The sequence below is a fragment of the Rhinopithecus roxellana genome, chromosome 7, assembly GCF_007565055.1.
Source record: "Rhinopithecus roxellana isolate Shanxi Qingling chromosome 7, ASM756505v1, whole genome shotgun sequence".
NCBI classification, from domain to species: domain Eukaryota; kingdom Metazoa; phylum Chordata; class Mammalia; order Primates; family Cercopithecidae; genus Rhinopithecus; species Rhinopithecus roxellana.
In genome coordinates this window covers 28281465-28307713 of record NC_044555.1, presented here as the reverse complement: position 1 = coordinate 28307713, position 26249 = coordinate 28281465, and the positions used below count along the sequence as shown (strand labels likewise).

Here is a 26249-nt window from a genome sequence, read left to right as displayed (position 1 = left end):
TTAAATACATATCTGATGGATTCCATGATCAGCTTTGACACTTTCATCTATAAACAGTGTCTGGAACCAGTTGGCTCCAGCACAGAAGGGGCTGCTTTGTACCTGGTGGAGACTCTGCCATACCTGACCCAAGGAAGCCTGCTTGGTGACCAGGCAGCCACAGAAGGATGAAGAATACACTTGGTCTGTTTCCCCCAGGTCCAGACAGGAAACAGAAAACTTTCCTCAAGGCTACTACAGGCCTTTTTAGGGGACCATGTTGCCACTGGCTGGCAATCTCAGAGAAAACACCTCTCTGCTATTTACAGTGCGTTTTCAAAAAAGTAAAAACCAGATTCTCCCAGGGGTCTAGGATCTCAGGAATTGGAGCCCCTCTACTGAGTAGAGAAAAATCGGAATGAGGGTTTCTTTCCTCATTTCAAGAGATTGCTGGCTCTGCAGCCCAGCTCAAAAGCGCATCCTCCAGGCCACTCCCCCGCCTGAGCCAGACCCCTTGCTCTCATGACTCTCTGAGCGCCAGCCCCATGGTCGGGTCCCCTGAGACCCGCCTGGACCTTAGACGGCCGCGCCTCCGAGCGCTATTGACGCCGGAGGCGCGACTCTTTTTCCTATTCCCAGGAGGGGAAAAAAGCGGGAACAATGGCTTTCAGGACAGAGGGACGCGAACACCCAATGCCGCAGCGACTGGGAGGGTCGCGATGCAGGAGGACGAAGTGGGAGAAGGGGCACTTCGGCCTCCCTGCGGGCGGGAGCTAGGCCGCTGGAAAGTCCGCTCGCCTCTCGCCGCCAAGGGATGTCCCCCTGGGCCTTTTGTACCACTCGCCACGGAAAATGGTCACACGCTTTTGTCCCCAAACCGAACACTATCGGAAACACAGGGCCCCTGGAAGCCGCCACATTGGCCATTGGCGGTGGCGCACCCACCCCCGTGCTACTGCGCGTGCGCGGCGCTGCGACACACTCCGACCCCATCCCGCGTTCCGAGGGGGCGGTGGGAAGCGGAAGTGCTCGGCTGACCCGGGCGGGCGGTTCCTAGTTCACACTAGCTGTTGTTGTCGGCCTCTGAGGTTTCAGGCTCTTGGCGGTGAAGTAAGAGGGACGCGGAGGTGGTGATAGTTTTGATGGGGGACGGGGGTTGACGGGACCATGGGGTCATGGGACGCCTTTGTGGGTGACAGGGTGGCTCTACAGCCTAGCTCAAAAGCCCATCCTCCAGGCCACTTCCCCGCCTGAGACAGACCCCTTGCTCTCAGGACCCTCTGAGCCAGGACCAGGGTCGGGTTCCCTGAGACCCGCAGGCCTGTGGGCGTGAGTGTTGGGGGCGAGGTTCGGGGCCAGCAAGTGACTGATTGATTGAGTCACTCGGCCCCTGTTTCCTGAGCTCCTAAAAATGCCAGGCAACCTTGGAAATGTTTCACATTAATCTTCACAGGAGCCCTGTGAGGTGTTACATGATTATTTTCATGTTATAGAGAGAAAATGGCTCAGTGTGGCTTGGCAACCTGTCCAAAGTCACATAGGTAGCAAACCCGAGGAATCCTTTTTCATTTCCTGTGCTTTGTTTATCATGTTTATTGTTTCCTGTGTGTCTCCCCCGCTAGACTAGAAACTCTGCAGGAGCTGGGACTTTGAGATTTTGTTCACTGATGTATTTCCAGCACGGAGAACGGGCTCATGGAAGGCACTCATTTCTTCAGTGAATAAAAGTGGCACAGCAGTCAATCAGTTGGTTCCAAAGCCCGGACTCAGGAAGGCAGGGTTTTCGTCACTGGGGATAATTGAGCTGTGCATGAATGTTAATTAACTCTTAAAGCTAGAATGAGGCGTTGGTCCCTCTTCTATTGGGTAAAAACCTTTGGGTTTTACTCAACTTCACTGCATGGAAGGGAGCATAGGTGTTGCTAATTGAATCTCCTGTGGTCATTGTGTTTCAAGGGTCAGAGTGCAGACCTGAGACCACTGCTACACCGACTTCAGACTCCAGTTTATCTGTGCCCCGGCTTCCTCACTTAGTCTCAGAAGACTTAGGCTGAGGCCCCAGGAGGAGGTGAGTTCCCTGGGTCACAGGCAGAGATCTGGTGCTATAATGATGGCCCCGGCTGGGGTGTGTTTGTCTCTGAATGCCTTGGTCCTGCTGCCTTGGACATAAGAGAGGTACGCTGAGCTGAGGCGAGTTGGAGGAGAAGCCTTAGCCCAGAGTCCAGACCCAGATCCTCAGGGCAGAGAAAGGAGGTTCACAGGACAGCAGGTCCTAGAAGAGCTGGACCCGTAGTGACCTTTGTCCCTCACTTCTGCTGAGACAGAGCAAACTGGCTCAACTTCCAGGTGCCATCGAGGACCATGTGACAGTGCAGTTTGATTCCTACTGGAGGAGGGACAGGTGAAAGTCACAGGTGAATGGAGGCATGGGTGCCTTCCATGGGGCAGGTGCCCTGCTGTAGTGGCTGCAAAGGCAGGATGAGGCTGGGAAGGATCACAGCCAGCCACAGATTGGCCTCTCCTAGCACACCTATTTGTGCAACCCCGCGCTTCCTTCTCTTGCCATTGGCTTTTTCTGAATTTGAGCCAGCCCCACATCATCAACCAGGCACCTGCTTCCAGGGGAAATGCGAGTGTCCCTTCATCCTGACCAAAGTGCAGAAAATATGTTTTTAGTTTATAGAATTTCAGAGTAGTCTCTAGGTACGCTGTCATCCAGCTCTGCTGCCTTATTTCAATGTTTAATGAAAGTGGGCTGGATGACATGACCTGCTAAGCTACACCAAGCTGAACCCTGTTACCTTGATACTGTCGCAGTGATTGCTGCAGTATGCAATGGTTGCTCTGCACAGAAGCTCCTTGCTGGAACTTTCTTTTGAAAAACTGCCAAAGAAGGAGGAGCCTGGTAATCAAAATGCAAATTGTGAGAAAGGAGGAAGTGGTGGGGTGGGAACAGTGTAGGTGGCCAGTTAAAGAGGCAGATGCAGGGGAGCAGGCACAGTGGTTTTCAGCCCCTCACAGAACTGACAGTGCTGGGCTGTTACCACCCAGCCCCACACCTCTCCTCCCCTGCAGCAGCCCTCTGAGCCCTTGTTGGCCTCCTTCCTCCAGACCACATCAAGAGATCCTACTCATACACACTTGCAGAGGGTCTTTTCACCTGTAGGACTCAGTTTGATAAGAGGTAATTTTTAATAATTTTTCATTTTTGTTTTACTAGTGATATTCTTTATCAAAAATTGAGAAAATACAAATAAAAGAAGAAAATTGAAATCACCACTCAATAGTAACCAATATCAGCATTTTAATAAATCCTCTGAGACGTCATATATGTGCATATTGATTATCAAAAATGAGATCACACTGCACTTGCTTTCTTGGAAGCTGCTTTTAAACACATTAGGAACTAAAAACAAATTCCATAGCATTTTGAAAGCCTGTTCAGTATACCTGCTTTTGCATGTGTCATATTTTTTAACTGTGTCCTCTTTGCTGGCCATTTAGTTGCTTCCAATTTTTTTGTTTGTTTATTTGTTTTTTGTTTAGACAGAGATTCCCTCTGTCGCCCAGGCTGGAGTGCAGTGGTGCCATCTTGGCTCACTGCAACCTCCCCTTCCTGGGCTCAAGTGATCCTCCCACCTAGCCTTCAGAGTAGCAGGGACTACAGGTATGTGCTACCATGTCTGGCTAATTTTTGTAGAGATGTGGTTTCGCCATGTTGCCCAGGCTGGTGTCGAACTCCTGGGCTCCAGTGATCCGCCCACATCGGCCTCCCAAAGTGCTGGGATTATAAGCATGAGCCTCTGCACCTGGCTGCTTCCACATATTAATATTTTAATGGTAGAAATGACTACAGTTAACATTCTTTCAACTTTTCCACATTTAGAATTGTTTCATTATGACAAATGTCTAGGAATAGAACTCATAAAGGAGATGTTAATTGTAACTGGTTTCTAAAGTAGATATCTTTAGACACAAGTCATACATCTGTCCAGTAAGGGAAACAAAATTTCATTTGCAAAACCTACATGATCTTAGTAGAGTTTCATGGAAACAGCTGGAGCTACCAGGTCATGTTTTTAGATCATTCTCCCCAGGGTACAAGGGTAATTATTATCAGGATGGTAATGGTGGTCTAATGGCTGTACCTACCGAGTGTACTCTCCTAATTTTGCCTTTATAGATCTCCATCCTTTATCAAGAGCAGAACAGGATGGCCATGTCCCAGGTGAGTTCCTAATTTACCCATACTTTGTTTCCAGTGAAATTGAGGCAAGGTTTGGAATCTATATAGTAGACTTGAAAATACCAATTATCCCTTCTTCTCTGGCTGTTTTCTGTTCAACTTGTTCTCAGCCTCTGGTTTCTCTAATCCTTCCCCTCACCAGGAGAGAGGAAAGACAAAAAGATTCCTCTCTGGACTTCTTGTTCCTTTTTTTTCTTTTTCTTTTTCTTTTCTTTTCTTTTTTTTTTTTTTTTTTTTTTTTTTTTTTTGAGACAGAGGCTCACTCGGAGTGCAGTGGCACAATCTCAGCTTGCTGCAACCTCCACCTTCTGGGTTCAAGTAATTCTCCTGCCTCAGCCTTCCGAGTAGCTGGGATTACAGGTGCCCACCACCACGCCTGGCTAATTTTTGTGTTTTTAGTAGAGATGGGGTTTCACCATGTTGGCCAGGCTGGTTTTGAACTCCTGACCTCAAGTGATTCCCCCACCTCAGCCTCCAAAGTGCTGGGATTACAGGCATGAGCAACCATGCTCTCTACTTGTTCTTCTGAGAACTGTACCTCATCTTCTCTTCATTTCCTTCTCACAGAAGATTGTTTAAATACATAGGTTCATCTTGCTTTTTCCTCTTTCTTCATTTCTAGATCACTTGGTCTTTTCATCATTCATATTTATGATAATAACATTGTGCATAATGTTTTGATGTGCGTAGAAAAAACTAGTAGCCCAAAGGATTCTATCTTTCTCCCCCCAGTACCATGTTCCTCGTCAGAGAAGTCCATTGTTAACGGTTGGGTTAAATGGTGGGGTAGATGCATTTATATCAATTTAAGGAACTAAAAACATGTGCATATATATTCTTTTTATGCTTTTACACAAATGGCATCATACTTCCATACCCATCTTGCCTTTTGCACCTGATTACTTTCTGGGTGGTGTCCCTTGTCGATATATAAAGATTGTTTCAATTTCTATTTCATAGTATGGATGTATTAATATCATGTAACTTTATGGATATTTAAGTTTTTAATTTCTTTTTACTATTGTATACAGTGCCTCATGAACAACTTTCTCTGTATCTACTCGTTCTATAGTACCAGTGTTTATGGAGGTTATACCTGGTAGTGGGGTTTTGACTAAAAGTTACTGAGACTTAAATTTGCCCTCTGAAATCCTTCATAATTACTCCTTTCACTAAATGTAAAGACCAGATAATTTCTGTGTTCCAATTTTCCAGGCTATTAAAGATGAAAAGTCACCCGGTTCATTTTGTGAAGCCACTTAACCTGAAATTTGAGGAAGGTGCTACAAAAAAGAAAATCATAGACCAGTTTCCCTTAAGAATATAAATGTCAAAATATTAAAAATATTCTGAATAGAACATTAACAAATTGCATTGGGCATTTCAAAAGCAATGGATGCACGTGGTAAAAAAATTCAAACAAAAGCTTTGTTCGACAACAAAAAGTTTTTTGTGGTTTTTGTTTTTTGAGCAGGGTCTGGCTCTATCCCCCAGGCTGAAGTACAGTGGTGCAATTTCAGCTCACTGCAACCTCCGCCTCCCAGACTCAACAATCCTCCCACCTCAGCTTCCCAAGTAGCTGGGACTACAGACACATGCCACCATGCCCAGCCAATTTTTGTATTTTTTGTAGGGATGGAGTTTTGCCATGTTGCCCAGGCTGGTCTTGAACTCATGAATCTCTTTCTCTGCTTATGCACAGTCACTCGTTCTCTCCTGCATGTGCTCTCTCTCTCTCTTTCTCTTTCTCTTTCTCTTTCTCTCTTTAACAAGTTACAGTACATCCTGGTCTTTCTGGTCCTTTTTTTTTTTTAATGATCTTTTCATTTGTGTTAACTCTACACCAGGGTTTCTCAGTGTGGCACTATTGACATTTTGGTTGAGGTCATTATTTGTCGTGGGTTGCCTTCCTGTGCGTTGTATATGTAGCAGCATCCCTGGACTCTCTACTAGATGCCAGTAGTGCTCCCTCCTCCAGTGTTGGCAACCAAAATATCTCTTGTCATTGTCAAATATTCCCTGAGGAATAAAATTATCCAGTGTTTAAAACCAGTGGCCTACCCCGTTTACAAAAATGGCTGCTTGATATTTCATTTGATGGTAATACCACTATTGCCTTTCTCCTAATAATAGATATTTAGGATATTCCTAGTCTTTTACTACCATAAACAACATAGCAGTGTATAGTAGATTCCCATTGTGTGCATGTGAGAACATTTATAGGATAACTTTCTAGATATGAAGTTTCTAGGTCAAAGTTTATGCATCTTGAATTTTGATTCAGAACTGTCAGTTGCCTTCCAAATAGGATGTACTGATTTGCATTGCTGGCAACATTATAATGCCTTTTCCTATAAATGGGAAATCACAGTGTATTATCTGCTATGATTTTTGCCATTGTGAGGGACAAAAGAGTAGTGCATTTTAATTCGCTTTTCTTGATTTGAGTGTCTTTTTTCGTTTTTAACCACCATTTGTACTTTTTTCTTTCAAATATTTATTCTAGTCATTTGCCCCCTTTTCTCTTGGGTGTGGAATTACTTTGATTGCTGGATGTTAGCTCCTTGGGTTAACTTAAGCAAATGAGATCTCTGTCATATATGTTGTCAATATTTTTCATAGTTTATTATTTGCTTTGATTTGTCTTATACCTCTTGAGGAGTGGACACAATGTGTTTTTAATGTCTCATTTTACAATCTTTTGTGGCTTCTAGAGTTCTTGTATTGCTTATATAGGATTCTGTGAGTTGAGATTTTAAAAATGGCATTTCAGTTATGTGGAAAAAATGGTGACTGAATGATGGTGGCACCGTTGAGTCTCCGTCTGGATGGAAAGAAAGTTAAACTCTTCTTCTTCTTCTTCTTTTTTTATTATACTTTAAGTTCTAGGGTACATGTGCACAACATGCAGGTTTGTTACATATGTATACATGTGCCATGTTGGTGTGCTGCACCCATTAACTCATCATTTACATTAGGTATATCTCCTAATGCTATCCCTCCCCGCCCCTTCCCCACAATAGGACCCAGTGTGTGATGATCCCCTTCCTGTGTCCAGGTGATCTCATTGTTCAATTCCCACCTATGAGTGAGAACATGTGGTGTTTGGTTTTCTGTTCTTGTGATAGTTTGCTGAGAATGATGGTTTCCAGCTGCATCCATGAACTCATCCTTTTTTTACGGCTGCATAGTATTCCATGGTGTATATGTGCCACATTTTCTTAATCCAGTCTGTCACTGATGGACATTTGGGTTGATTCCAAGTCTTTGCTACTGTGAATAGTGCCGCAATAAACATACGTGTGCATGTGTCTTTATAGTAGCATGACTTATAATCCTTTGGGTATAATCCCAGTAATGGGATGGCTGGGTCAAATGGTATTTCTAGTTCTAGATCCTTGAGGAATCGCCACACTGTTTTCCACAATGCTTGAACTAGTTTACACTCCCACCAACAGTGTAAAAGTGTTCCTATTTCTCCACATCCTCTCCAGCACCTGTTGTTTCCTGATTTTTTAATGATTGCCATTCTAACTGGTGTGAGATGGTATCTCATTGTGGTTTTGATTTGCATTTCTCTGATGGCGAGTGATGATGAGCATTTTTTCATGTGTCTGTTGGCTGTATGAATGTCTTCTTTTGAGAAGTGTCTGTTCATATCCTTTGCCCAGAAAGTTAAACTCTTCTACATCATATAAAAGTGAATTCCAGATTGATCAAATACCTAAATATATATTTGAAAAATTAGGTGAAAATGTAAGAGGATATTGGCATAACCTTGCTTAGTGCAAGAAACTTTTTTTTAATGGTACAGTGTTTTTCTTTTAATGATCATTGGGACATCTGAAAATTCACTACTAAGTACACACATAAATAAGGAAACATAAGAAATGTCATAACCCAAGTGCTTTTGAAACTACTTCTTAGTTCCAAGCCCCAGCATGTATCAATTGTATGAATTAATTTTTTTTCATTCAGACCCTGGATCTTTGTTTTAAGACTAGTATAAACAAAAATAAAATATAAACAACTTGTTATTAACATAATAGCTGTAGTTATTAACTGCAAGAATACAGTAAAAAAGAGTCATGCTAAATGTTAATGTTCTTGTAACAGAATTATTCATATCACCTTATGGTAGCAAATTCTGGCAAGAAATGATCATTCCTTTCTTATTAAAAATACTTTTTCCCAAGATTGATCAGTTATACCACAAATAAAACCACAGTTTATTCAATAGAGCCCTTGCCTTTCTCTCTTTTTTTTTTTTTCTGAAAGATCTGCCATTTACAGGGAACTGCTAATTTCAGATCAGTTACTCACACCAGGGTTATTCCTGTAAATTTACATCTTAACTTTATATATAGTAGATGTACACTCATATTCCCTCTCCAGTCTTGAAGCTAAACACTTTCACAAAAGAAACAACCTAAAATCACTTCATGTGAATCTTGGTTCTTACTTTTCTTCTACCTCATTTGTTCTTCCTCCTCATCACCAAAATTCTCTTCCTGCATGATGGTAAAGGAGAGAGATCTAACAGCCACTTCTACAGCAAGGCCATCGGTGAAGGTAAAATCCAGTGACAGCTGTAGCCATGCCAGCCTCTGCTTAATGGAAGTCTGTAAGGACTCCCTGGGAGAGTAGTGGCCAGAATGCCTCCATCTGCTTGAGATTCATCTTCACCTTCACATTGGTAACGCATTCTCTCTTCTGCTCCTTGGAGGAAGACTTCATTTGCAGAATTGTCTTTATATTTACCCTCTAGAGCAAGCTTGTCCAACCCATGGCCCCAGGCCACATGCAGCCCACGACAGCTTTGCATGCAGCCCAACACAATTCGTAAACTTTCTTAAAACATTATAAGATTTTTGGCTGGGTGTGGTGGCTCATGCCTGTAATCCCAGCACTTTGGGAGGCCGAGGCGGGCGGATCGCAAGTTCAGGAGTTTGAGACCAGCCTGACCAACATGGCGAAACCCTGTCTCTACTAAAAATACAAAAATTAGCGAAGCATGGTGGTGCGTGCCTGTAATACCAGCTACTCAGGAGGCTGAGGCAGGAGAATTGCTTGAATCTGGGAGGCAGAGGTTGCAGTGAGCCAAGATCATGCCACTGTACTCCAGCCTGGGCGATAGAGCGAAACTCTGTCTCAAAAAAACAAAAACAAAAAACAAACAAACAACAACAAAAAAAGTATGAGATTTTGTTGCAGTTTTTTTTTTTTTCTTTAAGCTTATCAGCTGTCATTATTGTCAGTGTATTTTATGTGTGGCCCAAGACAGTTCTTCCAGTATGGCCCAGGGAAGCCAAAAGATTGGACACCCCTGCTCTAGAGAGTTCACATAAATACTCACTCCTACTTATTTCATTGTCACTTGTGGAGTGTTTACTATTTTCCTTTTCAGTATCATTTTTACTGACTTTTCCTGTATCTGAATTCGCTGATGGTTCTGAATTACTTGTGGGTTCCACTGGGTTTATAGGAGACAAAGATTTCAACACAGCATGATCACTAAGTAGAGGTTACAACCACTTCTGCCTTTCTGCCTCTGAAGCTTTAAATCCCAGCACAGATTTTAATTCTTGGAGCACCCTCTTGGATTCTTCATGCTTATGCTTCTGTCTTTCTTTGTCTTCTTGAGACAAGTAATAAAAATCATCCTTTCTGCAATCACTGTCAATATCTGTATCACCTACATAAGCTTTAAGTCCTATTCATCCTTCTCAGGGAGTGGATCTTTGTCTGCAGTATGTAGAGTAGGCTGCATCAAAGGTACCACTGTACAGTGTGGGTTGTCACACACTACCTGAGGCTTGTCTTTTTTTAATCTGTATTTCTTCATAGCAGTTTGTCCACCTGAGAAATGGCCTCTTCCCAGCAATTGTTGCTTGTTTAAACATGGGGCTGAGTCAACTTTAATTTCTGTTCTAGGATTTGATAAGCCTCTGACACTGTTCTTGTGTTTCTTTCATACAAATAAGCTTTTCAAATGTATCTTTGAGAATTATTACCTTATTCAGTAATGCTTTCACATGGAGCTGCAAGTTGCACACTGCTGTGTGAATGTTATTCAGTTCTTTTGACTTCTGTTGAGTTTTGGATAAACACTGGTACTGACTGGTGCTGAGTTTCAAAGTACTGATAGAATTCAGAGTTGCACTTAAGCTCTTTCAAACAAGCGTAGTAAGCATGAGGTAGACCTTGAGTCAAATAAGATAAGATATGATGGGGAAAAGTGCTGAAGTTAAGTAAAGGCCCAGGAGATGAACTGGCTATAGAAAGTAATAAGGCTAACCGTCTGAAGAATTCTGAACTCTGCCACCCAGAGTTGGAACAAAACCTTCAATGTAGGCAGGCTGAAGTCATCTGTAAAGTTAGGTGCTTCCTCTTCTGAAATCTACTCTTCACTAAGTCCAAGGCCTAGCTCCTTAAAAGGCACGACACAGATATAGCTGGTTACATTGTCACTTTCAGAGTTTAGAGGGTAGTTTTTTAGCATCCATAGGATAGATAGCCTTGCTGCTTGGAAGTTCTGAAGACAGCTTTCCAGAGACCGATGAGGTACTGAGTGGAATGCTGTCTAGCTTTATTAAATGGGATAAATAATCATTTATTATTATTAATCATGCAACAATAATAATTCAATGTATTAAATTATATAATTTATAAATATTTATGAATTATATGATTTATTAATTATAAATTTAATAATTATTAATCATTTAATAAATTATTCCATTTATTAAATGGGATAAGGCACTGACCCTGTCAAGCAAAAGTATAAATCCTCTGGAAATCACTTCAGTTTCTTGAATGAGACATAAAGCTTTTCTTACAAGGTTAGTAATAGCTCAGCTATTTGCTGCCATATCTTCCAAATGAACATTGTATTTTTTTCAGGTCACTTGTAGTTCAGCTGTCCTCCATACTCTCAAAGCTCTTAGCCAGGAAGATACAGTCCGCCAAATGGGAAGCATAACGAGCAAACTAATGAAGGCAAATAGCATGGAGACATCCCAAATATTAGGGGTTGCCAGGGAGCAAAGTGTTGCAAGGTATCCACTTTCCTGTTGTTGAGGTTGCCCTGCAGACAGGATACTGGAATCAAGTAGCTCAGTGAGCTCCACATCCTCTTGAAACAGGACTTCCTGTTACAGGATGGTATGTAATGAGTTGAGTCGGAATCCAGTATTCAACTTGTGAAGTAAGTCATCTTTCTTACTGCCCTGAGAAAAAACCCAACTTTTGGTGGTTTTAGCCACTTTTAACAGAATGCATTGCTTAATAACCCATTCCCTGAGCATGCCAGTAAGTGGAGTTTATGTTCATTGAGTGATTACTGAATCCCAGGTATTTTGGTAGGACTCTTGTGGGAAGCTTTTGTTGTCCCTCTGTGGTGCATTTTTCCATTTTTGGTGACAACGTATTTCAAAGTCTTGTGTGTCCCGGATCCTGTAAGTACTGATAAAGCAGAGAATTCCAAATGCTACCTCCTTGTCAAACTCCGGTGTTATCCTTCTTTGCCATGCCACCCACTTCAGCACGATGGGAAATCAGAAGAAACATTTGTAATGAAGATGGGAAACCTAGAAACCATAACAAGAAAGATTGTCAGATTAAACTGTATTAAAATGTTAAAACCCATAGAGTCAAAAGACATATTTGAAGCTGAGAGAAAATATATGCAATGCATATGATATGCAAAGGATTCATATATAGAAAATGAAAAAGGATGAAAGAAGACACAAAATGTGGTGGACATATAGACAAAAAGATAAGGCAAGCAATTTCTGAGAAAAAAGTGTGATGCCATTTGCAAAGATGTTTACTGTCCCCAGTTTTTAAAGCCAGGAAAACAGGGCTGATTTTCATTCCTCCCTTTCTGTTGCATTCCAACAAATGAACCCAGTTTCAGCCCTTCTACTGTTTGCCTTTCAGAATTTTTTTTGTTTTATATATATACAAAACCACAACATTTTGTATAGGTTGTTTTTAATGAAAATATGCTCCTACTATGCTTTTCTGTTTTGGGGTTTTTGTTTTTTGTTTGTTTTTTTTGAGATGGAGTCTCGCTCTGTCGCCCAGGCTGGAGTGCAGTGGCACAGTCGGCTCACTGCAACCTCCACCTCCCAGGTGCAAGCGATTCTCCTGCTCAGCCTCCCGAGTAGCTGGGATTACAGGCATATGCCACCATGCCCAGCTAATTTTTATATTTTTAGTAGAGACGACGTTTCACCATGTTGGCCAGTCTGGTGTCGAACTCCTGACCTCAAGTGATCCACCTGCCTTGGCCTTTCAAAGTGCTGGGATTACAGGCATGAGCCACCGCACCTGGCCCCGACATTAGAAATTTCTAAGCACAATGAAAATCTTAAAAATTATCAAACATCCATATCAAAGTGAGAAAAATATTTGAAGTATACATAATAATGATCTACCTGCTTTTATACACTAAAATTCTAACAAATCATTGAAGATCACACCTAATATATAGCTGAAAGAATATGAAATGTATGTAGAATAGTATACCATGTGTCATACTTCATATTCTTAAACATTAAAAAGGTTGATAACAGTTAGTACAGTCAAGTATGTAGAAAAAACACCAAAGAAGTTATAAACTGTATATGGCATTTTGTGGTGGAACAGTTGATTTACATATATCAACATTTACATTGCAGATACCCTTAACACAGTAATGCCCTTTCTAGAATTTTACCCTAGAGCTTTAATATATCAATAAGACAAGACAACCCAACAGAATGAAGACTCATAGCAACAGAAATATTAGTGGCCTCAAAACATACAAAAAGATTATAATCCTCACTAAAACTCACATACATGCTGTCATTTATCTGTCAGAGTGGTAAACTTTGAACAGGTAGGTAAGAGTCACTGTGGATGAGAGTACTGGCTGGTTGACAGGTAATTTGGCTGTACTTATTAAAGATCTCTTTTTCTTATTTTAATCAGCAGTTGCATTGATAGGACTCCATCCTAGTGCAATATTTATATGTCCACAAAGATTTCCAAGGCAGTTCTGTTCATACTAGCAAAAAGTAGAAGGAGAAAGCCCTAAGTGTCCCATGTTCCTGAGAATCCAGTAATGGTAGAATGACAGCTATACTACCAGGTGGCATTGCTTATGATAAAAATGACCCCTGATTGGTAAACAAACTTCACGTGGACGAGGAGGACCAGAGAGTAGTTAAATTGCTACATCCATCCTCTGGAACTGTCATGATAAAAATTGACTGATATGTAAGAATGTCTGGGATACTTTTGTCTAAGTGAAAAAAATCAAAGTCCAGAAAAGCATAGTAGGAGCAGCCGGGCATGGTGACTCACATCTGTAATCCCAGCATTTTGGGAGGCCAAGGCGGGTGGATCACCTGAGGTCAGGAGTTCGAGACCAGCCTGGCCAACATGGTGAAACCCTGTCTCTACTAAACATACAAAAAATTAGCCGGGCATGGTGGTGCATGCGTGTAATCCCAGCTACTCGGGAGGCTGAAGCAGGAGAATTGCTTGAACCTGGGGGGCAGAGGTTACAGTGAGCCAAGATAGTGCCACAGCACTCCAGCCTTGTCAACAGACAACAGAGCGAGACTCTGTCAAAAAAAAAAAAAAGAAAGAAAGAAAAAGAAAAGAAAAGAAAGAAATTTCTAATGTCTAGGTAGTCAAGTTTATCACCCTGTAGCTATGTATTTTCTGAATATGGGGATTGCTTAGAAAGGCTATCAGCCACCACAAAACTATCAAAACTTTTAACTTCTCTATCACTTTTATGGTTATCTTGTATATATTTAAATCTCTAATCCATCTGTAATTTACTTGGGGGCTCAGAGTGAGATGAGTAATTTACTTTTATGGAGTTTCTTCCCTCCATAAATGCCTAGCCAGATTTTTCTAATGACATCTTTTCTGCAGAGATTTAAGATACTTTTATTATGAAGTAATCTCTGACACTGTACTTCTAGGATCTGTTAATGGTTATTAACTGTCATTATCGTTGTCATGTTTAGCTCTGTGTTACTGGAAGCCTGACAATGGAATGACGGCTGTTTTACTGGGTCTGAGAGATAAGGAAGGAAACCCAAGTTTTTCCTACTGTCTACTCTCACTTGACACAACACTTCCGACACCAGATGTAATCCCAGGCCCCAGGCTGTTCCCCCACATACCAAGCGGTTCTCCCTGGACACCAGCTGGGTGTGCTCTTAAGTCAATTCCATTCTGACACCATCTACCTGGAGTTAGCGTCAGCTCCCACAGGTTGAGGGCTTAGTCCCACAAGACTGCGCCAAGTTGAGATGTCAGTCACAAGTAGGGTGGCACCTATACATCTGACTGATTGGCCACAAATTGGGGGTTCCCATGAACCCCTCCTGAAGATTGATTAATTTGCCAGAGTGAGTTTCAGTTTCCCTGACTTTCCCCTATTTGTTATAAAGGATATTACAGGCCAAGCGCGGTGGCTCGTGCCTGTAATCCCAGCATTTTGGGAGGCCAAAGCGGGCGGATCACCTGAGGTCGGGAGTTTGAGACCAGCCTGACCAACATGGAGAAACCTCGTCTTTACTACAAATACAAAATTAGCCGGGTGTGGTCACACATGCGTGTAATCCCAGCTACTCAGGAGGCTGAGGCAGGAGAATCACTTGAACCCAGGAGGCAGAGGTTGCAGTGAGCCAAGATCGCGTCATTGCACTCCAGCCTGGGCAACAAGAGCGAAACTCTGTCTCAAAAAAAAAAAAAAAAAAAAGCGGGGGGGATATTACAGAGGATACAGATGAACCGCCAGATGGAAGAGATACATAGGGCAAGGGATGTGGGAAGGTCCACGGACCTTTCATGCCCTCTCTGTACTCACTACCATCCGGGAACCACCAAGTGTTCAGCTGTGTGGAAGCTGTCTGAACCCACCCAGTCCTTTGGTGGTGGTTGTTATTGTTGTTTTTGAGAAACAAGATCTTGCTCTGTCCCCCAGGCTGGAGAACAGTGGTGCAATCTTGGCTCACTGCAGGCCCAACCTCCTGGCCTCAAGTCATCCTCCCTCCTCAGCCACCCATAGTGCTGGGATCATAGGAGCCAGCCACCACACCCAGCCACAGTGGGGTTTTTATGGAGGCTTCATCACAGAGGCATGATCATCATTGGCCCTTGGTAATCAACTCAGCCTTCATCTTCTCTCCCCTCCCAGGAGTTTTGAAGATGGAGATGAAATTCCCAACCCTCTAATCCTGTCTGGTTTTCTGGTGACCAGCTCCCGTTCGGAAGCTACCTAGGGGCAGCCAGCCACCAGTCATCTCATTAGCATATAAAAGACACTTTGATCACTTCAGAGTCTATTCCAAGGGTTGCAGGAGCTTTTGCCAGGAGACAGGACAAAAACCAAATATATATTTCACAATATCAAACCAGGTGACATTACTCCAGATAAAAATGACTCTGGATTGGTAAACAAACTGCATCTGGACTGGAGGACTGAGTAAACTGACTGGCTGGTAGGAAGCCGTGGACTGGGGTTTTCTGAGCACATTGTCACTCAGTGATATGTAACTGGGCGCATCTTTTGCTGGGACCCTGGAAGCCATGCCACTGGGACCATTACAAGAGATACTGGTCTATGGAACAGGTTAGAGCTTCCAAGCAACATCATCCTAGCACTCAGCAGTGTGGTTTTGTTCCCTGGCACCAGAGCTATCACGAGGGAGGGGCAGTTTGGGCTAAGAGCTCCTGGATTGCTCTGAGAAGCCCTCCTGCTGGAGAAACCTGCCTGTCACTGCCCTCTGGCAGGCTGGCTTTCCTGTCCCCTCTCCTGCACAGCTGGGTAAACTAGTGCCACTGTGGCTGATTTGGGTCTTACGGGTGCAACGAGTGGCTTGAATTGAAGGCCACCAAGTGTGGGTGTGACAGGATGGGATCTGGAGCAGAAACAGGTGGGTTATTAGTCTTTGCGAGGAATTGGGGCCCTTGTAGAAGTGAGTTCTTGTTTGGTGGTGACAAGGCCAAGCACAGACCTTTCCCCTTTTGCCTCAGTCAGCTGCCCGGGCCACAGACCTCTGGCTTCCTGTTCTTTGTTTCATGATTGATGAGCGAAGGTTAGAACGGTTTGTCATGATTGATTAGCTCTGTTTAGAACTGTTCGTTGTAGCTCTGTGTCCCCTGCAAAGCCTGCTCTGTCAGCCCCAGGCAGGACTGACTTCCTCCTTTGTGGACCACCCAGACCCTGTCCTACATCTGTCACTGTCCCTCTGAGGCAGGCTTCTTCGCTGCCTCGGTTTCATCTATGAGTGTCTAAGTGTCGCTTTTCTCCCTCCACTAAACTGAAGCTCCTTGAGTTTAAGAGGTGTGGTTTTGTATCAGTCTTTACTTCACAGGACTTACCAGCCTGGCCTCTATTCAGTAAACATGTGTTGAATGAATGAATTTCCAGGGTGAGATATTTCTCATACCCTGTTTCTCCTATAAAGTTCAAAATGATTTTAGTCATGTAGATACTCTATGTAATATACTATGCCAAACTGCCTAGTGACTGGCATAAGAACAATTATATAAGAAAGGCCAGGCCAGGCACGATGGCTCACGCCTGTAATCCCAGCACTTTGGGAGGCCAAGGCGGGCAGATCACAAGGTCAGGGGTTCGAGACCAGCCTGGCCAACATGGTGAAACCCCGTCTGTACTAAAAATACAAAAATTAGCCGGGCATGGTGGTGGGCTCCTGTAGTCCCAGCAACTCTGGAGGCTGAGGCAGGAGAATTGCTTGAACCCGGGAGGCAGAGGTTGCAGTGAGCCGAGATTACGCCACTGCACTCCAGCCTGGGTGACAGAGCAAGACTCAGTCTCAAAAAAAAAAAAAAGGCCAGTGTGGATGCGGGAGCCAGACCGCATGGATTCGACTCCCTCATTCCTGGCTGTGTGACCTGGGCTAGTTACTTAGGCTCTGTGCGCCTCACACTCTTCATCTGTCAAGTTTCTCCTAGAGGGCACAGAGTAAGCCCTCCATGTGCGTGAGGTGCCATGTCCCGGTGCCCCAGGCTGGTCCTGGCATGCTAAAGAGGAATGTGCCATTACAGGAATCATTGACCTTCAAGGACGTGTTTGTGGACTTCACCCTGGAGGAGTGGCAGCAACTGGACTCTGCCCAGAAGAACCTCTACAGGGATGTCATGCTTGAGAACTACAGCCACCTGGTGTCCGTGGGTGAGGGACCGTGCCACGGGGTGATGCGCAATGCCCCCAGTACTGTGTTTCTTTCTCAGCTGCTCCAAGCTCCGGGGCCTAGGAACCATGAGTGTGGGTTACCACCCTCAGTGAGTTTGGGTTACAGCCCACTGTGTAGTATTCGTAGTCCCCGTTGGACTCTGGAGAGCATATTGGTGCCCTTGCTTGCTATGTGAATGTTCTCTACTGAGGGGCAGATAGCTGTGTGCATGGGGCCATCACCGAGGCCATGCCACCTTCAGCCTGCAGGGGTTGGCCTAGGTTCTGGAGTTTCTCAGCATTAATAACGAAGTCCTTTGTCATGTCCCCTGAACAGGGTATCTAGTTGCAAAGCCAGATGTGATCTTCAGGTTGGGACCAGGAGAAGAGTCCTGGATGGCAGATGGAGGGACCCCGGTACGGACCTGTGCAGGTGAGGACAGGCCAGGTGAGTCAGGCCGGGGAAAGGAGACCGGGTTGGTTGGTGACAGCTTGGCCTCTGGGATGCACTCAGGAGCTCTTCTGAGAGCCCCGGACTTGTGGACATGCCTAGGCTCTGAGCGGAACTGTTGTCATGTCCAAATGAGGCCTCTGCCTGGCCGCCGGTTACAGTCTCTGCGTTCTTTGCTTGGCGTTCACATAGATTGTGGCCACTCTTGTTCTGAGATCCCATTTGTACCTTCCAGCCTCCTGGCTTGTTAGTGAGAAGTGCCAAGCCTCTTCTCATTCCTCTCCCACCACCTTTCTGGAAGCTTTTAAGACTTATTCTCCCACCTTCTTGGCCTTTTGTATTTTCACCATAGTAGATGTATTAATAGATGTCAGCATTTCCTCTTTATTGAGCATACTGTGGGCCCTTTCGGGCTGAAATTTGGATTGCTTTTTTGTTTGTTTGTTTGTTTTTTGTTTTTGCTTTTGTTTTTTAGCCTAAGGTAGATTATCATACCTGTTGTTTTTTTTTTTTTTTTTTGGACTCAGTATGGACACCAAAGCTTTGCCAGTGACCTTTACCCAGCCAGGTACCCACCACGTTCTTGCCTGCTCTCACTTTGTGGTTAACACTGTAAACCTCACACCATTTTCTGTTTTCTCTACTTATTTCTTCTCAGACTGTTACAAATCTGACTTCATACTACTTGTTATCAGATTCCTCCATTTTTCAATACATCCTTCCCACTCAACTCTTGTTTTTGTTATTATCTCTTTACTTATTCAAAAAATAAACACACTCGAGAGGACATTACTCCCAAGGTGGAATACTTCAGTGAATCATATTTTAGTCCTGCATAGAGCTGCTTTTTCCGTGTCTGTTTTTCCTGTGGGCTGCCTACAAGGATCCAGAAACTCTTCTGATACACTGGTCTGCTCTTTCTCTCCCCTTCATAGTACCCCCTTCACTGGCCCATGGCAAAGAAGCCTGTTTAGAATGCTGTTACTCTTCAGAGGGTGATCCATGAACCAGCAGCCTGGGCATTGTTGGGGCACTAAGTAGAAAATCAGAATCTGAGGCCCCACTCTAGATTTTCTGAAGGAGAATGTGCATTTCAACAAGCTCCCCAGGGACCCCATAGACACAGTAAAGCTTGAGAATCACTGCTCATTAGAGATTAATTTCAGAGCATCAGCTGTAGTCAGGTGCTGGCCCCAAGGACTCCTCAGATGGCTTCCTCCAGAACCCACTCCTCAGCACACACACCTGTTCTCTGAGATCCTCCCTGTGCTGGCATTTGTGGCTCCCACCATTCTGTAGCTTCCTCCAGGAATGTTTTGGGTGATGATAACCTCTTTGTTGCTCAGTGTAATTCCATATCTGCTGCTTAGAGATTCATCAGGATTTCTAGTGTGCTGATGGTATGCTTCCTTTCTTCCAGTGATGCCTGGAATTGTAATGACTGTGTGTCTTGTTCTGATTTCAGTGCTATCCTAGAAGGGAGGAAAAGCAAATTCAGGCACAGTCTACCCTCCTGAGTCCCGATTCCCTCATAAGAAAAACTATTATATTAAAATACAGACATTTATATATTCAGTCTAAGAGTGCAGAACAGTATAGGCTAAAAAGTAATCTTAGGTGCATTCCCAATCACACCCCCCCAAGGGCAGCTTCTTCTAAAGATTTCTCTTTTTGGTTCTGGTGAGCACCTCCATAGGTTTAGGGAATACCTTTATATCTGCATTTTATGGGTTTTCAGTTTTATCTTCCCCCTATGAAAAGTAAGGATTTCCCTCACACTTTGGCCTTCCACTCCCCAGCTCTTCACAAGTTTGTTATATGCTCATTTTTAGTTCCTTTATTGGTTACATTTGTAACTTTAAATAAACTTTCTCATTTTTAGTTCCTTTATTGGTTACATTTGTAACTTTAAGTTACCATATGCATTTCATATGGTAACTTAAAAAAATATATAGCTAAGTGCCAGTGGCTCATTTCTTTAGCTCGAACACAACCCCTAGACATAAGAGCCTACATCTTGTTCTGACTTGTTCCAGTGTGGGACTGGTGGAAGACATTCAATAAATATTGCACTGATTAATTTGGACCTGGGCAGAGGAAGGAGCTTTGTTATTCATCCACATACAAGTGGCTAAGAGCATGGACTGTGGAGCCACATAGCCTGGACTGGAATTCTGGCCACTTTCCTCACTAGCTATCACTGTGTACACATTGGTTGGCCTCTCTACCTGTTGTGGGGCTAATGATAGAACTGAATGATTTTCAGAAATTAATGAGTTGATCCATGTAAAGCACCTAAAAGGGTGCCTGGCATAGAGGAAACACTCAACAAATGTTATCACTGTTTTTATTGTTGTTATTATCCATAAAAAAGTTTTCTTTAATTTAATGTAGTGGTTGTTAACCAGAGATGTATTACATAGTTACCTGTGGATCTGTCAGAATACTCATGAGTAGGCCCCACTGTAGAAATTGTTTCAGAAAGCCTAGGGTAGGCCTGGTTATGTGCATTTTGAGTGACACTCCAGAGGGTTCTGATGCCCATCTTTGGTTAAGATCCACTACTTGAAATATCTGCTGAGAGGAATTGCAAGGAAATAGGAGACAGCAATGAGCATGCGAGCAGGATGGGATGGAAAGACAGGCGCACATGGACTCACTCCTAGACAGCTCTCCAAACTCCCAGGGTTGGAAGCAGAATGCAGCAGAAAGCAACTTGACTTTCTTCCCTGTTTCTCCATACTTGAATCTATTTCAGGAACTATATTTTTCCCTCTGTCTCCTGGATGAAACCTCTGGCTGGTCCCATAAGTTCACTGGTCTTTCTGAGATAATAAAAATCTTCTGGGAACTGTTCCTTTCAAGAGTAGCCTCATTACAGTAATGAAAACTGTCCAGTCTCATGTAGTAGTACAAACTGAAATTTATTTCAAGTTTGTTGATCTTTTCATAGAAGTTTTAGCTTTGTTAATTTTCTCTACCATTTTTCTGTTTTATTGATTTCTTTTACTTTTATTTTCTTTTTCCTACTTACTTTCAATTTACTTTGCTGTTTTTTATCTAGCTTCCCCCAACATTTTATTATGAAAACTTTTATATAAAACAAGTAAAAGAATTGTAGATTGAACACCCATATAATACCTCCACCCAGATTTATAATAACTATAAACATTTTGCTATATTTATCCCCTGTCCATCTGCCAATTCCTCCAATTTCCATCAATTCGATTTATTTTTTTATAGTGCGTTTCAAAGGAAGTTACAGAGATCAGTACCCTTAACCCCTAAGTACCTCCACAGGCATATCATTAATTAGAGTTCAATATTTGTTAGTACTTTATCATTAGTACTCATGAAGTATTTTAATAAAACAAAATGCCCTTATGGCACCATATGATCTTTGGCCATACATGTTAATGTTTGAACATAATTTTCTATATGTGTTTTTATATGTGATCATTATATATTTATGTTGATGTGACTGCATTCCTTTTATTTTTTCAAATGAAATTGATTAAGGTATAATGTACATACCATGAAATTTATCTTTCTTAGGTGTACAGTTGTATAGTTTTGATGAATATGTAGCTGTGTAATTACTACTACTACAATAAAAGTATTGGACATTTTCATCCCCCACAAAAAACTCCATGTTTCCTTTTATAATTCAGTCTCTCTCCTCATCCCAGGCTTGACCTCTTTTCCTTCTAGTTTGATTCTTTCTAGAATGTCATGTGGCTGGCTTCTTTCACTTACCTTAATGTATTTTAGGTTCATCCATGTTGTGGCATGTATCATTTTGTTCCTTTTGATAGCTGAGTAGTATTCCAGTTTGTCTGTCGATGGATGAGTTAATGCACATTTGAATTGTCCCGGGTTTTTTTTTTGGTTATTATGAATGAAGCTGGCAAACATTCTTGTACAGACATTTCTGTGGATCTGTGTTTTCATATCTCTTGGGTAAATATCTGGAGTGAGATTGCTTGGCCATATGGTAAGCATATGTTTAACTTTATAAGACATTGGGCCGGGTGTGGTGCCTCACGCCTGTGCTCCCAGCACTTTGGGAGGCCAAGGCGAGCGGATCACTTAAGGTCAGGAATTTGAGACGAGCCTGGCCAACATATAGTGAAACCCCATCTCTACTAAAAATACAAAAATTAGCTGGGTGTGGTGGCACATGCCTGTAATCCCAGCTACTTGGGAAGCTGAGGCAGGAGAATTGCTTGAACCCAGGAGGTAGAGGTTGCGGTGAGCCGAGATCATGCCACTCTACTCCAGCCTGGGCGACACAGTGAGACTCTGTCTCTCAAAAAATAATAATAAGATATTGCCAAACTGTTTTCTAGTGTGGCTGTACTATTTTGTTTTCCCACCAACAACACACCTTTCTAGTAGGTATATAGGGGGATCTCATTGTGATTTAAATTTGCATTTCTGTAATGATCAGTGATGTTGAGCATGTTTTCATGTGCTTATTCGCCATCTGTATATGTTCTGTGGTGAAGTGTCTATTGTAATCTTTTGCCATTGTTTGTTATTAAATTGTGAGAGTTATTTATATATTGTGGATATAAGTCCTGACCAGCTATGTGTTTTGCAAGTATTTACTCCTAGGCTGTGGCTTGTTTGTTCATAACAGTATCTTTTGAAAAACAAATGTTTCTGTTTTTATAAAGTCCGATTTATTAAATTTTTCTTTTATGGTTCATGCTTTTTGTGTCCTCTTTAGAAAATCTCTCACTAGGCCGGGCGCGGTGGCTCAAGCCTGTAATCCCAGCACTTTGGGAGGCCGAGACGGGCGGATCACGAGGTCAGGAGATCGAGACCATCCTGGCTAACACAGTGAAACCCCGTCTCTACTAAAAAATACAAAAAACTAGCCGGGCGAGGTGGCGGGCGCCTGTAGTCCCAGCTACTCGGGAGGCTGAGGCAGGAGAATGGCGTGAACCCGGGAGGCGGAGCTTGCAGTGAGCCGAGATCCGGCCACTGCACTCCAGCCTGGGCGACAGAGCGAGACTCCGCCTCAAAAAAAAAAAAAAAAGAAAAAGAAAATCTCTCACTAATCCAGGGTAACAGAGATTTTTTCTGTATGTTTTCTTCCAGGAGATTCATAATTTTAGTTCTTATATTTAAGTCTATGACTGTTAATGACTTAATTTTTGTATCTGGTGTGAGGTAAGGGTCAACATATTTTTATATTATTTTTACATATGCATTTCCAATTGTTCCAGTAATATTTTTGAAAATAATATTCTTTCTTTTTCTCAGATCAACAAGTGATCCATTTATTATTTGACATCTACTTTAAAATGATGCCAGGTGTGGTGCCTCACACCTATAATCCCAGCACTTTGGGAGGCTGAGGCAGGAGGATCCCTTGAGCCCAGGTGATTGAGACCAGCCAGGGCAACATAGTGAGACCCCGTCTTTACTAAAAAATTAGCTGGGCATGGTGGTGCGCACCTGTAGTCCTAGCTACTTGGGAGGCTGAGGCATAAGAATTGCTTGAACCCAGGAGGCAGGGGTTGCAGTAAGCCAAGACCGCACTGCTGCACTCCAGCACTCCAGCACTCCAGCCTTGGCAACAGAGCAAGACTCTGTCTCAAAAAAAAATGTTAATATTAAGAATTTCACTGGGGAACTGGGATATATAAAATAATCTAATGAAAACTGAAAATTAAGAATTTAATATATATATAAAAGAAACACAAAATTTAAAAAGCAACAACAAAAAAAGAATTTCATATATAGACTTAATAGCAGATTAACCAGAGCAGAAGAGAGGTTTAAGTAAGAAAGATAAGTTACTATCAAATATTCAGTCTATTCCAGACTGTTCTTTCTTAATTAACTTACTTTGGCATCCTTTTTGAAAAGTATTTGAACGTATGTGTCACTCTGTACACCAATACAGGTTGAGTATCCCTAATCCAGAAATCCAAAATCCTAAATGCTCCAAAAGCCAAAATTTCTTGAACACCGACGTGGCATCCAAAGGAAATGCTCATTGAAGCATTTCAGATTTCATGTTTTCAGGTTAGGCTACTGAACCAGTAAATATATAATGTAAACATTCTGGAAACCAAAAAAAATCTGAAATCCAAAAACACTGCTGGTTCCAAGCATTTTGGATAAATGATACACAACCTGTACCACATGTCTTAATTACTGTAGCCTTATATTATGTGTTTAAATCAGGTAGTATGAGTCCTCTTACTTTGTTCTTCCTTTTTGTAATGTTGTAGCTAGTCTAGGTCCTTGGTATTTTCCTAGAAATTTTAGAATCAGCTTGTCAATTTTTGCAAAAAAGCCTGCAGGGGGTTTTGACATTGTATGGAATCTGTGGATAATTGATGTGCAATATTGAGTCTTCTAAAGCAAAATATGGTATATCTGTCTATTTCAGTCTTTTAAATTTTATTTCAGTAATATTTGATAGTTTTGAATAGGTAGGTCTTGCACATATTTTGTTTAATTTACCCCTGTGTTTTATGTTCTTTCAAGGTAATGTAAATGGGGTGTGTGTATGTACATAGTTGTTTTGTATTTCATTTTCCTATTGCTCATTGCTAATTTATAGAAGTGTAATTGATCTTTCCATATTGGCTTTGTATCCTGGAACCTTTTAATAAGCTCACATATTAGTGCTAGTAGCTCTTTTATAGATGGTTTGGTATTTTCTACATAAACAATCATGTAGTTATGAATAAGGACAGCTTATTTCCTTTCCCAGTCTGGATGTCTTTACTTCTTTTTCTTACTTTATTGTACTTACTGGCTAGGATCTTCAGTATAATGTTGACTCAGGTAGGGAGGGCAACATACTTGCCTTGATCCTGATCTTAGGACAAAAGCATTTACTCTTTTACCATTAGGCCTAATTTTACTTGTAGGTTTTTTCATAATGGCCTGAAAAAGGTTAAGGATATTTCCTTCTAATCCTGATTTTCTGAAAGTTTTTTTTATTATGAATGGATGTTATAAATTATTTTTATGGATCAATTCCTATGATTGTGTTTTTTCTCCTTTAGACCATTACTTCCCATGTAATTATTGATATTATTGGATTTACAGGTACCATTTTATTATTTCTTTTCTGTTCATCCCACCAACCAAACTTCTTTTTGGTTTTTTGTTGTTATTTTACTTCACCATCCTTCTCTTTGGAATATTTGACTTTTTTTTAAATTAAACATTCTATGTTGAGATAATCGTAGATTCCCATGCCCTGTAGGAAAAAATAAAGATAAATCTCATGTATTCTACCCAGTTTCTACTAATGGTGACATCTTGAAAAACTATACTACAAATCACAACAAGGATATTGACATTGAGAAAGTCAAGATACGGAACATTTCCATTACTACAAGGGTCCCTCATATTGCCTTTGTATAGCTATACCCATTCCTTCCCACCCCACCTCTTCTTAAGCCCTGGCAACTACTAATTTGTTCTCCATTTCTATAATTTTGTCATTTCAAGAATATTACATAAATGAGGTCATACAGTATGATACTTTATGGGATTAGTTCTTTTCACTCAGCATACTTCTCAGTTGGATTCATCCTGTTGTGAGTACCCAGAGTTTCTTCCTTTTTGTCACTGAGTAATATTCCACCAAATGGATGTACCACAGTTTGTTTAGCCATTCACCATTTGAAGAACATTCCTGTTTTCAACTTCATTGATTTCTGCTCTGATTATTTCTTTTCTTCTGCTTGATCTTTATTTCTAATAAATGCATTCAGTGCTATAAATATCCCTCTCATTGCTGTGTCCCACAAATTATGATATGTTGCATTTTCATTTAATTCAAAATAGTTTCAAATTCCCCTTACGACTTATTTAGAAGTAAGTATATCTTTAAATTTCCAAATATTTGGGGTTTTCCAAGTATCTTTCTCATTGATTTTTGTTGTAATACTGTTATTGCACATAATATGATTTCTTATAAATTTGTACAGGTTTGTTTTAAGACCCAGAATATGTTCTATCTTGGTGAATGTTTCATATGCACTTGAAAAGAATGTATATTCTGCTGTTGTTGGATGCAGTGTTCTCTGAATGTCAATTAGGTGAAGTTGGTTGATGGTGCTGTTCAGATTATCTATATCCTTGCTGGTTTTCTGTCTACTTGTTCTATCAATTATTGAGAGAAAGTGTTGAAGTCTCCAACAATAATTGTGGATTTGTCTGTTTCTCTTTCAGATGTATCCATTTTTGCCTCATGTATTTTGAAGTGCTGTTATTAGGTACATACACTTTTAGGATTGTTATTTCTTCTCAAAGAATTGACTGTTTTATCATTTTGTAATGTCCCTCTTTGTGCCAGAAAATCCTTCTTGTTCTGAAGTCATTGT

At 41.8% G+C, this 26249-nt stretch overlaps 1 protein-coding gene and 1 pseudogene across 11 annotated transcripts in view; one reads left to right on the top strand and one right to left on the bottom strand.

Moving 5' to 3' along the window:
• Positions 1-931: 931 nt before the first annotated feature.
• The window catches only part of KRBOX4 (KRAB box domain containing 4), a 41428-nt gene continuing 16110 nt past the window's right edge, over positions 932-26249 (top strand). For 3 of the 11 annotated variants that reach the window (XR_004058397.1, XM_030934298.1, XM_030934296.1), the window contains exons 1-6: positions 932-1089; positions 1936-2047; positions 4163-4207; positions 17309-17435; positions 17773-17883; positions 26098-26141. Coding sequence is in view for 10 of the 11 variants with exons in the window: in XM_030934298.1 (XP_030790158.1) it covers positions 4193-4207; positions 17309-17435; positions 17773-17883; positions 26098-26141 (297 nt within the window). In the remaining variant the exon portion in view is untranslated. Of the gene's footprint in view, positions 1107-1935; positions 2048-4162; positions 4208-17308; positions 17436-17772; positions 17884-18413; positions 21983-26097; positions 26142-26249 lie in introns of those variants that run through there. The other 8 variants (XM_030934301.1, XM_030934300.1, XM_030934295.1 and 5 more) reach the window with 6 other exon arrangements.
• Positions 8629-11441, bottom strand: LOC104669258 (annotated as a pseudogene).